Source organism: Dermochelys coriacea, chromosome 9, assembly GCF_009764565.3.
Source record: "Dermochelys coriacea isolate rDerCor1 chromosome 9, rDerCor1.pri.v4, whole genome shotgun sequence".
In the NCBI taxonomy this organism is placed as follows: Eukaryota; Metazoa; Chordata; order Testudines; family Dermochelyidae; genus Dermochelys; species Dermochelys coriacea.
Window position 1 is genome coordinate 85,613,826 of NC_050076.1, and position 16,316 is coordinate 85,630,141.

General features: G+C 39.1%; 1 protein-coding gene across 4 annotated transcripts in view; it reads right to left on the bottom strand.

Annotated features, from left to right (window-relative positions):
• The window catches only part of PAK3 (p21 (RAC1) activated kinase 3), a 194,212-nt gene that overhangs the window by 30,875 nt on the left and 147,021 nt on the right, over nucleotides 1–16,316 (bottom strand). For 2 of the 4 annotated variants that reach the window (XM_038416869.2, XM_038416868.2), the window contains 5 exons: nucleotides 13,363–13,407; nucleotides 12,060–12,213; nucleotides 10,430–10,467; nucleotides 7,575–7,712; nucleotides 5,629–5,791 (listed from right to left, as the gene is read on the bottom strand). In XM_038416869.2, the coding sequence (XP_038272797.1) occupies nucleotides 5,629–5,791; nucleotides 7,575–7,712; nucleotides 10,430–10,467; nucleotides 12,060–12,213; nucleotides 13,363–13,407 (538 nt within the window). The remainder of the gene's footprint in view (nucleotides 1–5,628; nucleotides 5,792–7,574; nucleotides 7,713–10,429; nucleotides 10,468–12,059; nucleotides 12,214–13,362; nucleotides 13,408–16,316) is intronic. The other 2 variants (XM_043492156.1, XM_038416873.2) reach the window with 1 other exon arrangement.

The following is a 16,316-nucleotide window of genomic DNA, read 5'->3' on the forward strand; positions in this document are numbered from 1 at the left end:
AAAATCTAAAAAGATTTAATAGCAGGGTAAAGAGCTACTAAAGATTTAATGTACAGTGTACACTACTAAAATATTTTGAGAAGATTATTCCTTGACTGAGAAAAAATGTCTGGAATGTGATAATGATTTGTGTGCACATATCTGGAAACGTATACCCCTCTCTCTCTCGTGTTTGCTTGTACCTCCAAATTATGAACATCTAGTTGAGCTGCCAGTAATTGTAAATAAGTCTCTCTCTCTCTCTCTCTCCTGTCTATGGTATTACTGTGGTGCTCAGTGCTCTGGCATCTAATGCTGATGGGCGTCTGATTGACTTCTCTCTGGCCAGTGCAGTGGGAAGCACAGATACTATCTGGTGCACCCTTTAGTAAAAAAATCCTGCTGGTCAAGGCAAGATCCCTAATGGGAAGCTGTCGGGAATGGGGATGTGCTGTGGCACATGCTATACTACTCCCCCAACCAGGAGCATCATGAACCACAAGCCAGCATTGGCTACTGATCCCAGCATATGTTCTTGCTGGCTGGAGGTGCAGCAACCGGCTCCCACACGCCTCATCCTATAAGAGTGCAGCACAAGGTATTCTAACTGTATTTTCAGACTCCAAGTCAAACATTTATTGAACTCAGCATTTCCGGGACCTTGCTAGAAGTTAACCAGTTTACACTTAGGTGGAAAAGCAATAATCCCCACTCACTGACAAATGAGTGATAAATGGAAGAGGAAATGGCCTCTCTTCAAGCATGTCATAGGTTTGCTCAAAGCAAACTTCAAACAGAATGACAGTACTGAAATGCTATTGATTCCAGTCCACTTAAGCTCTCTGAAGTTGGCAGAGTGATTATATACAGCCACTAACCAACTCTTTCCCACAGACTGAGAGAAGTGCAGTAAATGCGTTTAAAATAAAAATAATAAAAATGCCATCCAGAAAGGAGAAATGAAATGATTAGATTTTAAAATAATTAAATACTTCCCATGATAGAGCAGTGATTTCTAAGGAATACAGAAACAATTCTCTGTATTGTTCTTTCAGTTGGAGACACACAATCACAATACTTTACTGTCCGCTTTAACCAGAGACTTTTTTGTTTAGCAGGGAAAAAATATATTTCTAATGTTTGTTAGTTTAAGAAACGGCAGCGTCCCACTGACAGTGGCTTGGTATTATCCGTAATTAGAATGAAGGGCATTTTAGGAATAAAGGGAACCCACTTACACAAAAATGCGTCATGGTGAGTTGAGATTCATTATAGCAGAGAGGAGCTGTCTAGCAAAAGAGCCACTTCTTCACCTTGGAAATAATGATATGCTCTCTTGATCCTCTGTAGTGGCAAGGGACACTGGCTGCTGGGGCAGGGTACACCTTAATTTTCATTTGGTAGATGATGCAGCAAGATGAGCCAAACTCTGTTTTACTCCACAGCAGGGACATCTGCACAGAGACTTACTTCTCCTGCATGGAGCAGCGGCAAATGCTCTTTAGCCTGGTCCATGCCACAAAAAATACCTGTTGCTGACAACAGATGCAGCTGAATTGATAATGGACACTGTTTAGGGCCAATCAGAGCCTAGAATAAACTGTGTTCAGCATCACTTCAGAAACTGTACTTAAAACCTGCAGTCTGCAAGGTAGTAACTGCTGTATTCCAAGGGGAGTTGCACAGTGGAACTCTATTAGAGCAGAGATGCTTCCTATAATAGTGAGCTTCCTTACAGGAGTAGAAATCCACTGAAATGCATAATGCAAGACAGGAGTTTTACTGTATTTCATTTTGCTACAAACAGAATTTCACTACAAAATGACTGGTAACTTAAACACAGTGATCAGTATGAGTCTCTAAAGAATTGTATCCAGAATCACTCTAACTTAGTGCTGTGTTGAATACTACTAAATCTGTGTCTGCATAATGTATTATTTTCAGCTAATTGATGGCAATAGTGTACCCATCAAGAGGATTTTCTGGGAGCTCAGTCAGAGGTGTAACAAGACACTGGTTTCCTGCTACAAGAGATCAGAGAAGAGAGACTAACAAATATATGTAGGTCAGAATTTTCGGAAGTGGCCACTGATGTTGGGCATCTCAACTTTCAGGTACCTAATTTTGAAAATTACTTTAGTAAAATTAGTTAGTTTCTCCTCTCCTCTTCCTTTTACACCAGTGCAAATCAGAGTAATTCCACTGAAGTCAACATTATATTGTTGTAAGACCCCAATTTAGGATAGCACCCCCTAATATAGGTCAGCACTTAAGCATGTTGCTAACTTTAAACTTACAGTTAAGAATATGCATAACTGCTGTTCTGAACAGGGATGGACTTAAGCGCATGCTTAAGTACTTTCCCAAATCAAGGCCTAAAACAGGCATATATGAATGCTGAATCAGGACATTTATATTTTACAATTATAATGGAACATACTAATGAATTCATTATAGACAGAATTTCATTTTATCCTATCTCAATACTAGAGCATTTACTCCCCAGTAAAATATGTGATGAAAGTGATCACATGATATTTCACACAGAAGAGACTTAAACTAATTTGAAGACTAGGATTTGGAAGCTAGGATTTCTTTCTAAAATCTCCAAGTCACATATTTGCTCGAGGCAGACCTTCAAAAGACCTTGCTCATGTGGATATCAGATTCCTGAGACAGCAAAAGGAGAGCAGGTGGTTGTAATGCTTCAAAGAAATAAACGGAAATAAATCCAGGGCTCAGTTCTAAGCTGAGAAACACGGGCAATTATAAGTGTACATCTTGAATAATCCATTGCTGCAGGTATACATGCCTCACAAAACCATCAGTGTGCCTGGGGATCTCATGTTAGAAGCATGCCTCAAATATGTAGCCTCAGCTAAAGCAGCCATTATGAGTTGATATGCAAGGGGGTAACTACCTGCACTAGAAAATATCTACTAATTTACTTCATTGTCTCCTGAGTACTGCCCAGCTTCTTTGAGATCCAACTCTTAAAAAAATCTACCATAGAATCATAGAAATGTAGGACCTGAAGGGACCTCAATAGGTCATCTAGTCCAGTCCCCTCAAGGTAGGACTAAGTAACAACTAAACCACTCCTGACAATTGTTTGTTTGTCTAACCTGTTCTTAAAAGCTTCCAGTGATGAAAATACCACAGTCTTCCTGGGCAATTTGTTGCAGAGCTCAACTGTCAGTTCTTCCTAATGTCCAACCTAAACCTCCCTTGCTGCAATTTAATCCCATTGCTTCTTGTCCTATCCTCAGAGGATAACAAGAACAATTCTTCACTCTCTATCAATCTACCAGTCAATCTGCAAAAGGTACCTCGCACTGAAAAATCTACAGTAATGTTTGGGTTCACACTTTTAAGGGGTAAGCTTTAGGATTCATGTCAGATTGTAATGATTTTCGTTAGTCAATACTAGCAGTGATGAACAAGAGACCTGTTGAGCACAGGTACAAGCAGTAACATTTGCCTGGTCAGTGAAGAACCACACTCTCTGCTGTGAAAATAGCGTTGCATTACAGATTATCTCAAACTTTGTATTCATTTTAAGGATACAGTTTTTGCAATTCAGAATGTTGTTGACTTCAGAATCAAATGTAAAATGTTAAAAAAAAAATCTAGAACCCTCCACTGAAATTATTTATCAACTAGTTAGAGCTGGGGACAGACTGAAAGGGCCTATTCTTGGAATCTGAGTATCCATCTGCTAAGAAAGTAGCAATAATCAGTCTTTTGCTCTAGACTTACCAGAGATTGGTGTACATCCCTGGACCATGACCAATATATTTTCTTGGGTAGCTCACAGGTAGACTCATTACAGAATTATTTGGTTAGGAATTAATTGTGACAAAGTCTCATGTACATACTACAATAGATGCATTGATGGTTAGCTACTGAGAGATGCTTGCAGAGATGTAACATAATCAGTTCTCAATGATTTTTAATCAGCATCTGATTACCCCAGATTACTGGCACCAGCTTCTTTTTAGACACTTTTAATGAGTGAAGCTAAAAAGTAAAACTAAACTGAGTATAGTATAAAGACAGATTTCTATTAAAAGGCAATTTTTTCAGGGTTTTACAACTTCCATTATTTTGTATCCATCTTGATTAGATAACATACACCTCACGGCATTTGAGCACCAAACCCAGCTCCAGCTCCCTTTAAAATGTATCCTGTCCTGCAAGAATGGAGCATCTTTATGAAAAGGGACTCAGTCTTTTAAAAGGAACACAACTTCCAGGGCATGAGATTCCCAGAAGGCAGGAGGAATTTTAAAGGGGTTTGACTATGTATATGAATTACATGGTGAGTGTAGTAATATCATATTTTGTTGAGATCCCAACAGAATTTACAAATTGAGCAGGAACAGGCTGAAGTGATGCCTAGTTGGAAGAACTCCAAGGAATACTTAGATGCTACAGGAAGTAGTAGTGGGTATTCCAGCAGCAGCACTGTAATGTAGACCCTGCAACACGATGGCCCCCAGCTACAAATCTCGGGTCAGGTCGAGTATGAAAATGACATTCTTTGGCTTGGGTCAGGACATTTTTAACATCTGTGTGCATGTGACTTCAATTTTCTGACGCCCTCGTCCAACTTCCTATTTTTGCCTCTCTCCTCCTCCCTACTCCCCTCCCTCCCCTTTCCCAGTCTGCTCCCCACCATTCCCCTGCTCCTTCTCTCCTTCCACTCTTCTTTCTTCAGTCTCACTCCTCTCCCCCTACCCCCTATCTGAGCCTCTGGTCAGTGACTAGAACTAACACCCTAAAAGTGCCCGGCATGAAAAAAAGTCAACACTCTTGGGCTTGGGTTGAGTTCTGGTCAAGCTTTAATATTAGGCCTGAGCAGACCTCCAGTGTAGTGCTGCTCTGTATTAACAGCTGAAGCTCTCCACTCCAGAGGCTGCTGCATTCAATGGTTGGTGCCTTGTATAGGTAGTTTTAGTTACCGGACCAAATTCATCCTTGGTATATATAAACGCCAGAGAGTACAGAACTGTAACGAAGATACAGTCATAAGGATCTCCCTTCTATACCACTAAATCTGCAATCTGAGTTTAATACAGATTTATATGAAATCACAACAGAAACAATGGCTTGTAAATATGAGTATTTACATACTAAGGGCTAAGCTAAAGCTTAATGAACTTAGCCAGGCTGGGGCGGGAGGAGAAGAGGTGCACAGCCAAAACAGCAGTAATTGGCGGCATTGTGCCACTGCAGATCCGAAACAGACACAGTACCTTGAGGGGAGGGGATGCTCACCAGCTGCACTTACTACTATTGTAGAAGAGGTGTAATATGTGTTTTCTGCTCAGCCCAATGGACACCTGTTGGGGACTCAGTACACCAGGGGTTACTAGGCAACAGTGTTCAGTGTATCCAGAAATGTGTTCTCTCTTTCTCTCTCTGCTGCACATTAGAAAGCACAGGAAGGGAAATCACAGTTGCCCACTGAGAAGGAAGGGATTCCCTCCATCTCTGTTTCCTGTCCATCGAGCACAACTGCAGTGTGTACAAGAAAGCCCAAGTGTCCCAGTGACACTAAAATAAGGACATTCCTTCTGCATGCCTACAGGAGGGACACATATAGACAATGTTTTGTCAAACAAGAGGTAAGAGCAGGACACTTACTCAATTTCTCTAGGATTTCTTCATCCGTCATCTTGGATTTTTTTCGTTGCCGGTCCGTGTTTCTGTACAAAGTGTTTGTGTTTGAGTTCTCAGGCTGAGGGGTCAAAGCCTCTTTAACTAGTGCTGGTGCAGCAACAGGTTCAATTACAGACCGAGTGTAGATCTGCGACAGAAAATTATTTTGTGCTCAGAAAGATGGGTCTGGAGATAGATCCCCATGAGATTTTATCTCACACATAAATAGAGGCTCTGCCCACTTAAGTGTCACACTGGAAAAAACCAAAAACAAATCATGTTCCTTTACTTACTGTCACCAAAGGCAACTTACATTAAGGTGTTTGTTTCCTTTGTGCATTTCTCAAAACATGGACAATGAAAACTAATGAAGTCAGTTTTATCCTTATTTATAGTCAGTTTCACTTTTAGATTCACCTCTGAAGGGTGACTGTAAAAATGACATTGTGAGGCTCTGTGTCTCATTGATTCAAATTCTCCGTTTACACATACAGCCTGGGAACAGAGAATCAAGCTGGGCTCTTTCTGACCTGAGTTCAAACTCCAGGCAAGAAGTGCTGGGAGAGCAAGAAGACAGACACTTGGGGAAGAGAGGCTGTGCCCAGTTTGGTACTGGGGTGAAAGAATGAAACTTCAAAGAGAGAACAGACACTCAGGGAGGAGAGGAAGGGCCCAGATGAAACTGTAGGTGAAGACTTTGGGTCTGAATTCTGTTTTGAAATACTTTGTGCAGGGTTTAAAAAGTTGGATCCCCAGCAGGGGAAATGTGGTCATTTTAAGGGGAAACTGAGGCAGGCCTCTGCAGAGCCATGCTTGGCTAGTACGGGGCACGACAGGGAAGGCGCATCTCTTGACAATCTGTAATAAAAAGATTTTTGGAACTCAGTTAAAAATGCTGCTGAAGATGCATGAGGCAGGAGCGTATCCAGATCATCCTCCAGAGCAGTGGTGGGCAACCTGCGACCTGTCAGGGTAATCTGCTGGTGGGTCACATGTGGCTCGCGGGCCTCAGGCTGCCCACCACTGCTCCAGAGCCCATGATGGCTCTGTAGAACAAACAGGAGTAATAGTAACAAAAACTTGTTTTAGGTCAATTAAGTCAGAAGATAGGAGTCTGAATATACTGGGTGTAGCAGTCGTGATGCAAACCTCACCAAAGCCAATGTCTGCTAAGCTGAATCACAATGATCAAGTTAGATTCAGCAGAGCTGGATATGGCTGATTTGTATTTTCATCCTCCATAGCAGTGCATTTAGACATGACAGATCCCACCATTATAATAAAAGGCCTTATTATTTTCATGATGGGGACCATATCTTAATAGAGTCATTATCCTGTGGAATTCCCTCCTTCAATTTGTGATCTCGCAGATCACTTCTCCCATTTACAACTGTGTATCATGGAATAGCATCATTAGGAAAACATTTATATACTGTATCTGTCTTTTAATATGACAAATGCTTTGTCCTGTTAGAAGACACGGAATCGCACTGTCTATATTTGCTCTTCATTTCATCTCCCCATCACATCTGTTCAGTTTCTCTCTCTCTCTCTCTCTCTCTCAACAAGGAAGCAAGGAGGAGAGCTAGCGCTATTGTAAGCCTTCTCTCCACTGACCATGGCTAAGTCCACATTTATATATCTGTATTTTAAACAACATAGTATTACATACACACAAACACAATATAAAAACTGAACTTAGAGTTTCACAAAACCTATTGGCATAATGGAAAAAGCTCAAGATTACATGAAAAGCCTCAAATCAGAACCTGCTCGCTTCTGTAGGTTCATGGGCATTAAAAGCGATAGTTAGGATTCTAACACTGAGTCTTCACCCAAAAGGAACTCTATACACTTTCCTATTATAACAGATATATCTCTCAGTTATACCATATGATGATAACAGTAACCAAAGCTGCTAGTGAGCTTACTGATTTTGTATGCTCAGGTCGTGGTGCAATAACAGGTGGAGGTTCATTGTCATCATCTTCTTCTTCTTCTTCTTCATCTTCATCCTCTTCTTCTGAAACTGGGGGAGCTAAAGGGGGTTCTGATGCAGTTTTTGTGCTCTGTGGATAAAAGGCAGTAGCATAACTGATTGTTCACTTATTGTTTAAAGACAGCATGGGAGGCTTGTTAATAACGTACAGCATAAATCTACTCAGACACAGCAGAGAATTTTACATTTATATTTAGTTGTAGAAACCTCAGTTGTTAGTTGCATATGGTGCATTCTTTTTCTATGATTACAAATACAAGTATTGTTTGGTTAATTCATTTTGGTGTTTTTCCTCTGCCTCTTATTTATTCATGGCCAGTCTTAGTAAGATACTAGCATTTGGGCTAGTGAATTGTATCCTGTGCTGCATTATTAGAGGAATTAAGTTAAATAAAGGCAAATAAATCATTCATTTACATACTTAATGAAAGACTAATTTAACTGAGAACAATACTTGAACAGATGCAGGAGCTAGAAAATCACCTCTAGTTCCTGGTTAATTGCTTCGGCAACATGTTTGCAGAAATGGTAACAGTTTAAGGACATGATGGGGACCACATCTTAATAGAGTCACTATCTTGTGGAATTCCCTCCTTCAATTTGTGATCTCGCAGATCACTTCTCCCATTCACAACTGTGTATCATGGAACAGCATCATTAGGAAAACGTTTATATACTTTATCGCAGTAAGTGATTCTAAGTCGATCTAAGATATGTCGACTTCAGCTACACTATTCTCGTAGCTGAAGTTGCGTATCTTAGATCGATTCCCCCCCCCCAGTGTAGACCAGGCCTAATTAACGCACTTCAAGGCTCAAAGGATCCCTCATTAAGTCTAACAGGAAATTCTGCATTATAGAGAAAAGCTATTCATTTTTTTTATTATTTTACCCAGCATAATATTATTTTTTTCTGTTTAGATGCTTTTCACATTTATCTTCATCTAATGCTTAATGCTTAGTATTTCTGCTCTTTGCCAGGTTTCAGTGAATCAGCAGTATAAAGTTAATGGGGCTGCAACTACCAGAAATCTAGCGACTAAACCTAAAATCATAGAATCATAGAATCATAGAATATCAGGGTTGGAAGGGACCCCAGAAGGTCATCTAGTCCAACCCCCTGCTCAAAGCAGGACCAAGTCCCAGTTAAATCATCCCAGCCAGGGCTTTGTCAAGCCTGACCTTAAAAACCTCTAAGGAAGGAGATTCTACCACCTCCCTAGGTAACGCATTCCAGTGTTTCACCACCCTCTTAGTGAAAAAGTTTTTCCTAATATCCAATCTAAACCTCCCCCATTGCAACTTGATGTGGACTAATGGCTAGAATTGCTAGAAGAAGAATAGACTGGGGAAAAAAATCCAATCAAACATTTACCAAATGCTGAAGGGAATTTTATAGGGTGATTAGGAGAAGGAACACAGAGAATAACATGATTATCAAAGCAGGATCTTAAGCTGACTGGGGACACTTGTTCTAAATAATCAGGTCTCTCACATAACCTGTGAGATGATCACTTCTCTTCAGTACAGTACATGGTATCAACGTTAGAAGGGACAGAAAAGATTGTATGGATCATCCAGTCTAAACCCCTATAGTTTGCAACTTTGCCAGAGTTTGGAGCTGTCTTAGTGTAGGTGGGAAAGAGTATATATTATTCTGTAGCATATCACATGACTAAAGTTTCCTGTTTAAAATTCATATTTTACAAACTTACACATTTTTGAAAAATAATTATGCAATAAAATCTCACTTCTATGATGCCAGACCATAACAAATCATTTCCATACCCTAGAAGGGTTCCACAGTTGATGTGACAACACTAGAATTGTGAAGCTACACTATATACGATAACCTGAATATTTAATACCAGACTTGTATTACTGGGTGAAATTCAGTTAGTAGGATTTGAATGATTTCTTTGTACTGCAATAGAGCTCTGACCTTCCCTCTTATATAAGATTCCTGTTGAATCCCTTGAGTAGGCTATTCTCTTGTAGGAGCTTGTATCTTGCTACTGGTTATATGCCATGAGACACAGTGATAGTTCCTAAGGACATCATAACCACTGGTAAGAACCACTTTTGAAGGCCATACTGATTATATTCCTATGTGATTGCAGTGTTCTTCCAGAAATGTATTTTATTATGGATAATGGATCTGGCTTTAGTTAAAAAATTTAACTGTGAAACTGAGTCACTGAATTTAAAATAAAGGCCAAATCCCTAATTAATTATTGATATTTAATGCAATAATGTTAATACTGATAAACTCAGTCAATATTAATATGTACATCATAAATATATCTCTGGGATTTCCACAGTAATTCAGCATTAATTATAATGGACCAATATTTAAAACTTTCTTACAAATTATTTCAGTGAGTTCTGAATAATTTCTAATCTTATGTTCAGTCATATCTAATTAATCACAGAAGTACAAAAGCAAAAAATTTTAGTAGAGATTTTATTTTAAGATGGAAAACTACACTAAAGTGTAGTTAGAGAGCCTGGAATAACACACTGTACTAAAGAATATAAATCATAAAGGGCTGGGAATAGTAAGCAATTCCTCGTCAACAAACCCAGACGTTAGTCTGTCAGGTATTATACAGAAAATTAAAAATAGCCAATGGAATCTAAATACCACTGCTGCAAAGATGTTGTGTCTGACTTCTTTCAGCGGAGCCAACTGGTATTCTGAATACCAGAAAATTCAGAGTTTATGGCTTACTCCACCACACTTACACAAACACCATATATGAAATCGCTGTTATTTTTTTACACTCACCGAAGGATGGGCTGCTATGTATCCATGGGCGCTCTTATCTGAAAGGTTCAAAAGAAGATTGGCTAGACACTTTTCATCACAAAGCTTGGTCTGGGGAATCCAGCAGAACAAGTTCTTCCAAAATTCATCGGATTTCATTCACAACACCCCTTTGGCAAAACCAGTTACTTTATAAAGATGACAGCAAGGTGGTGGAATGATCCAGGTTATTTTTTTTACTACAATGTCTGCATTTCACTTTAGTGTCTGTTTTCCATGTTTCACTTGACCCTTTACTATCCCAAAAGAGAGGGGAAGTGGTTCGGCACAAGTCTCTCCCCAATAAGGAAGGCAGTTTGAAGTCAGGCTTATGATAAAGTCACGTGGATAAAAAGAATGCAAATACATGCATTTTTCTTTCTAGTGGGGTCAAAACCTATAGATAGAAAAGGTTTAGTATAACCCTCCTCATATTGTGATTGTTCTATTACTATGGAGCCACAATAGCAACTCCCTAAGAATGTACGTCAGTTTTCCTTCTAAAGTGGATTATGAACACATCATCCCACTAGCTTTTGCAAACACACACACATGCACAAAACTCTGACAAGCCTGAAATTTTGCATGTTTGATATCTTATTCCAGCATTCATTGTTATTTTATTGTTATTGGGGGTAAATTTAAGATTAGTCAGGCAATCAATTTTTTGAATTACGGGTCTCAGTTGATCCACCAGGTTCAAGGAAGTAACTGTCTCTACTGGCACTGATGGAGGCATTTTTATTAGCTCTATCAGATGAACAATTTCAGGTCAAGAAAGTTACAGATGCTGCTCACATGCTGCTGGGTTTGAATGCCACATTAGCAGAAATAATAGCTATGTTTTTACAGACTTAACTGTATCACAACATTTTTGTGTAGGAACCAGCTCAATAATAAGGAGAGCCATGATACAGAAAAGAACACATCATTACTAAAGGCACACACACTCTACCCAGTCTGAAGCCTCAGCTTCCTTGGTAGATGTGATTTATTATCAGGCAACAGGGTTCCTTTAGCTAACAAGGAAAAAAAAGAAAAAACACACTGAAAAAGATATAAACTAAAATTCAGAATTATTCTCCTTGAAAACATTTTCTCCATGCTGCTTATTTACCTTGCAGAATGTACAGAAAACCTAGGAAAAAAGTGTCACATTTGGATGCTTCCAAATTATGGCACCTTGATTGCAGTGAAATCCCCAGAATGAAGATGCTACAGCTTCTAGAAGTACTTCCTTCTCATCCAGATTCCTAGTAAGACTCCATGACCGTAGAAATGTTGTATTCATTTCATATATTTATGCATAGCACCCATCTCCCGTGCAGATCACTAATTATTTGTAGCTTCAAAATGAAAGAGCCAGTGACTGTTTCACAAATCCTCTTATTTAATTTTGAAAACAAAGTAACAAAAACAACCAGATTATCCAATTACTCTTCCACATTTGCAACTGCATCTTTGGGAGGAAGCAGCATTCAACTCGAGGATATTAGATCTTTCCTTGTCATTGGAATGTCTTTCTGGTCACTTCTTTGCACTTCAAAAACATTTGTTTTACTTTTGAACCAGTTTGGCTTTCAGTTTCTTGCACAACATGGCTTCAACTTACCTCCTGAAGTAAAGCTCATGTATTTCTGGTTGTTAACTGTCTCTTTGGAATCGTAGAATTTGAGAACATCTAAAACAGCTTGTGGATTCTTCTTTTGCTCTAGTTTTGTTATATTGGAGGTCTGTAACAGCCTGGCCCACTGCTCTGGAATTCCCTATGGATGCCAAGTAGAAAGAATGCTGATTTAGGAAATTCAGCAGCCACAACCAGCATAGCTCCTTACCAAGAATCCCATGCTACCTGTAAGATTACTTTCAGAAACTTTAATTGATGCCTTACATTTAAAATAAGAAACTGACACAGTAGATGTAATCATTCTCTTCTCTATCAAAATACAGAGCTAAAACCAGGATCCAACTTTTAAAAAAGAAAAGAAAGTTATGACTGACAGGAAAAAACGTGCATGAAACTCGTCTTTAAATCAACTCTGCTCTTCCATGGAATAATGATTTAAGGCTTAGCTTGTTTTCCTGGGTGATTAAGTGCAGACATAACAAGACTACTCTATATTTGTGGACCACACAGTGTATTTTAGGAGCTTTACACTGGATTTTCAATGCTTAATAATGGAAATATATAGTTGCTGTTCTAATTTAAAAGATTAAACCCCCTCCCTGATACATTTATTTGACAGTACAGTATGTCTAAATCAGGGGAATGTTGTTTCTAGTTTGGAGAAGGGGGCAACAATTTGGATTGAAATGTAAAAATTGTAACACTGAGTTGTAACACGGCTGCTGCTGCTAAGGAAGTCTCTTTTTTCAGCACCCTTAGCTCTCTATGCTGGTTATTAAAAATTTATAGAAAGTAGGAACTCAGAAAACAGGCTGGAAGTGCCAAAGCCTAGCATGAGTTTTCAATCATCTTAGGTGTAGGGTGACATTTGGAAATCGATCCAGTCTTGGAAAGCTGCAAATTTGCATTGGAATATTATTGTTGACAAATTGCTTTAAACATCCAGTATAATTTCCTAAGTTTCAGAACCTACAATTTTCCCCTTTTACCACACAGCCAACATCTAGCAGCGAATCATAGGAGCTACCGAATAAAGACTATACCTGAGGTGCATCTATGCGTAACCTTGGTGCCACCCCAGTCTAGATATACATTTTACATGGCTTCTTCCTACGAAGTTCTCTGAAAATCAATGTGTTACATGGGCCTCCAGAGTTTTGGATTAATGACAAAAATGTGGGATAAGCCAAGCAACAAATCTACTGCACACACATGAACCTGCTGCTGCAGTGCTATGACATCTCAAAGAAGCACTTTGATGCAAGCTTCTTTTGGGCCTGTGACGCACCTCTGGGAGCTTCCCTGTGCACATCTGTGAGCCATAGAGATCTGGCTGTAATGGACGTAAATAAAGAAAGAAAAGAAAGTTAAAACAGAATGTGGGACAACTTAGAAGGTGGTAAGGAGGTGAAACCAATGGGCCAAAATGGGGAAAATCCCATCTAAAGTGGGAGAATTATGAGGTAAATACCAAATAGATTAGGTGCTGGATAGGCTACAGGAAGACAGACTTAGGAAAAACAGAAAAACCACAATTGTTCCAAAGTTTGGAAGCATCATCCCCCTTTTTACCAGGTTTTTTCCCCTCCCTTACAAAAATATATTACTGAGGATTCATGGCAAGCGACTGTAAAAATTACTCTTTTTTCTGTTTTTTAAAACCAGTTTAGCAATTTTTAACAGCTGTATGCAACTTTTTCCATTGCTTTTCCAGTCCTGAGATCATAACTGGCCAGTGCACAAGTGAACAAAGTGCAACTGAGAAAGTAGTTGTCAAATTCAGATTTCATATTAGAAAGTCAAGTGTTGCATTAATACAAGTAATGTATGTGTCAGAGTGAAAAACCTAGGAAACTTTGGACAGACATTTGTTTAGGTCACTAAACATTTGTTTAGGACACTTTGGATCTAAAGCCATGACTTCCTCCAACTGGCTAAAATCTTAATCAAGAATCTTTAAAAATTTGGGGTGGGGCCAATTTTTATTCCAGATTGGGGGTCAGGAAACTATTTCACTAAAAGGCATGCCTTACAAAATTCACTTTAAAAACAAAACGAAACAAAAAAAACCTACAAATCCAGAGCCTTCCTCCCCTCAAAATAATTGCAATAACTTCTTCAAAATAAATAAATATAAAGCTAAACACGCATGGTTCCACCCAACAGTTTCCAATCAGTTTCATTTGGTGCTTTGTGCCCTAATTCCTAGCAATCATGGTTGCTCCAAGCACAGTGAAATGGAGTTTTAACATGCATACATGAGTAACAACATAGCTTGATGCTAAAACCTTAGAGCCAAAACTCAGGATCCCATGCAGGTGTTCCTGATTCCGATTCTAGATGCAACTAATAGCAGTCAGATAATACAGACACGAGGGTGATTAACATTGGGTGTTAGAAATGTTTCTATGCATTGCGCATAACCCATAAAGCAGACATGGCTGGCATGACAACCACTGTAATCGCTTGAAATTTAAAATATTTTCACATTCCCATGGCACTTCCAAACTTTTGACAGACACACACAGTGTGATCACTAAACAGTGGGAATTTTTTTAAAAAAGTTGTGTAGCTATTGGCAGTCCCTTCAGCAAAATTTACTTACCGTGTGACTATTTGGCTGACAAGAGACTTGTGTCGAGGCTGGGAAAAATCAGGGAAGCCAAATACTTGTGACTGGAACTAGCTCGTGGCTGTGGGGCAAACTGTGATCCTTAATGGAGCAACATTTCTTTTGACTTGAATGGGCTTTTTGCTGTATTAAGTACTGCAGAAATATGCCTATACCAACAAGCCTCATGATCACCAGGCTTTTTTTGGGGTAAGTATATTCTGATGGCGCAGCCATCTCTTTATGGCAGCAGCCCATTGAATTAACTTCTGCACTCTCATGCTTCAGGAGCAAGTATGTATTGTTGTAGAAATAACTATCCAACAAAGTGTGGCTGGACAACAGGAAGCTAGTGCCCATAATTTAAAAGGGGAAAAAAAGTAATTGAAAAGAAATCACTAATATAAAAGTGGGTCTGTGCACTTTTAGTCCAGAAAGATGTTGCTTTCTGTAAGAGGTGAGGGTCTGTGCTAATGTACTGCCCAATGGCATTAGATGTGAAAATAAGAAGTCTGATGCTGCAGACCTACTGTTTTGACACAATGGATGCGGGCAACAATATTAAAACTGATCCAAATGCTGATCTCTGAAGTGCAGGTAGAGGGTGCCTCAGACCTGAAAACTTATTTTTGTTGTTGTTCCACTCCTTTTTGTTCCAGATGGTAGGAAAGTGAAAATGACTGGGATCATTTTCTACTGGTGCACCAGGGAAGATAATTGTGATCCATTTCACTTTTCTTCCAGCCAGAACACAGAAGGGAATGAGCACAGGGAAGAGAGACAAAGAGAGCAGACTGAGGAGTGCACAATACAGAAACAGGAAAGAAATAACAGAACAGTAACTGGGAGAACATTGAAAAAGGGGCTCAGAGAAAAGAAGAGAGAACACAAAAGAAAAGGAAGGAAGAGGATAGAAAAGGTGGAAGAGAAAGAGATGGAAAATGTAAACACAAAAGGAGGAAAATAAAAAAGTGACAGAATGTAACATGGAACTGAGAAATGGCAGCAAAGATTAAAGTTAGCTGTCAAGTAGTTACAGAGAGAGACAGACTGGGAGGGATAAAAAATAAAATGTAGAGAGAATTCCAGAAAAGTATTCTGAAATTGATATATTTGTTGCGATTTCTAAGGGCAGAAGACCAAATCTGGCGGTCTAAACTCAATCTCTACTCAGGCCTTATTTAGGGAAAATTCCCAGTGAAGTTAATCAGGCTTGCCTGAATAAGAACCTCAGGATCTGGCCCAGAATATTTTTTTTAGAAGTCATGTCTATTCTTTAAAATCCAATATAAAATATTCTGAGTGTAACATTTTCAAATTACTAAAAGCTCTTCAATTCTAGTTCTCTGATAAAGAGGTATTGCCATCACACCGCTTTCATTTTATATGTATTATTTTATTTTATTTATTTATTTAGGGAAGCAGAAATGTTCTAGTTTCCTGAAACATGTTAAAGAAACAGAAGCAGCAACCAAAACAAAAATCACAGAAAAATTGCATTTGGTGCCCAGATTTTGGAAGCTAGTGGCACATTTGCCAGCAAGCCACAAAATGATTTGTCTCATCCTGCCTGTTTTATTTACACAGCCAATCAACACTAGCACTTCCTACCATTCAACATATTTGTGCAG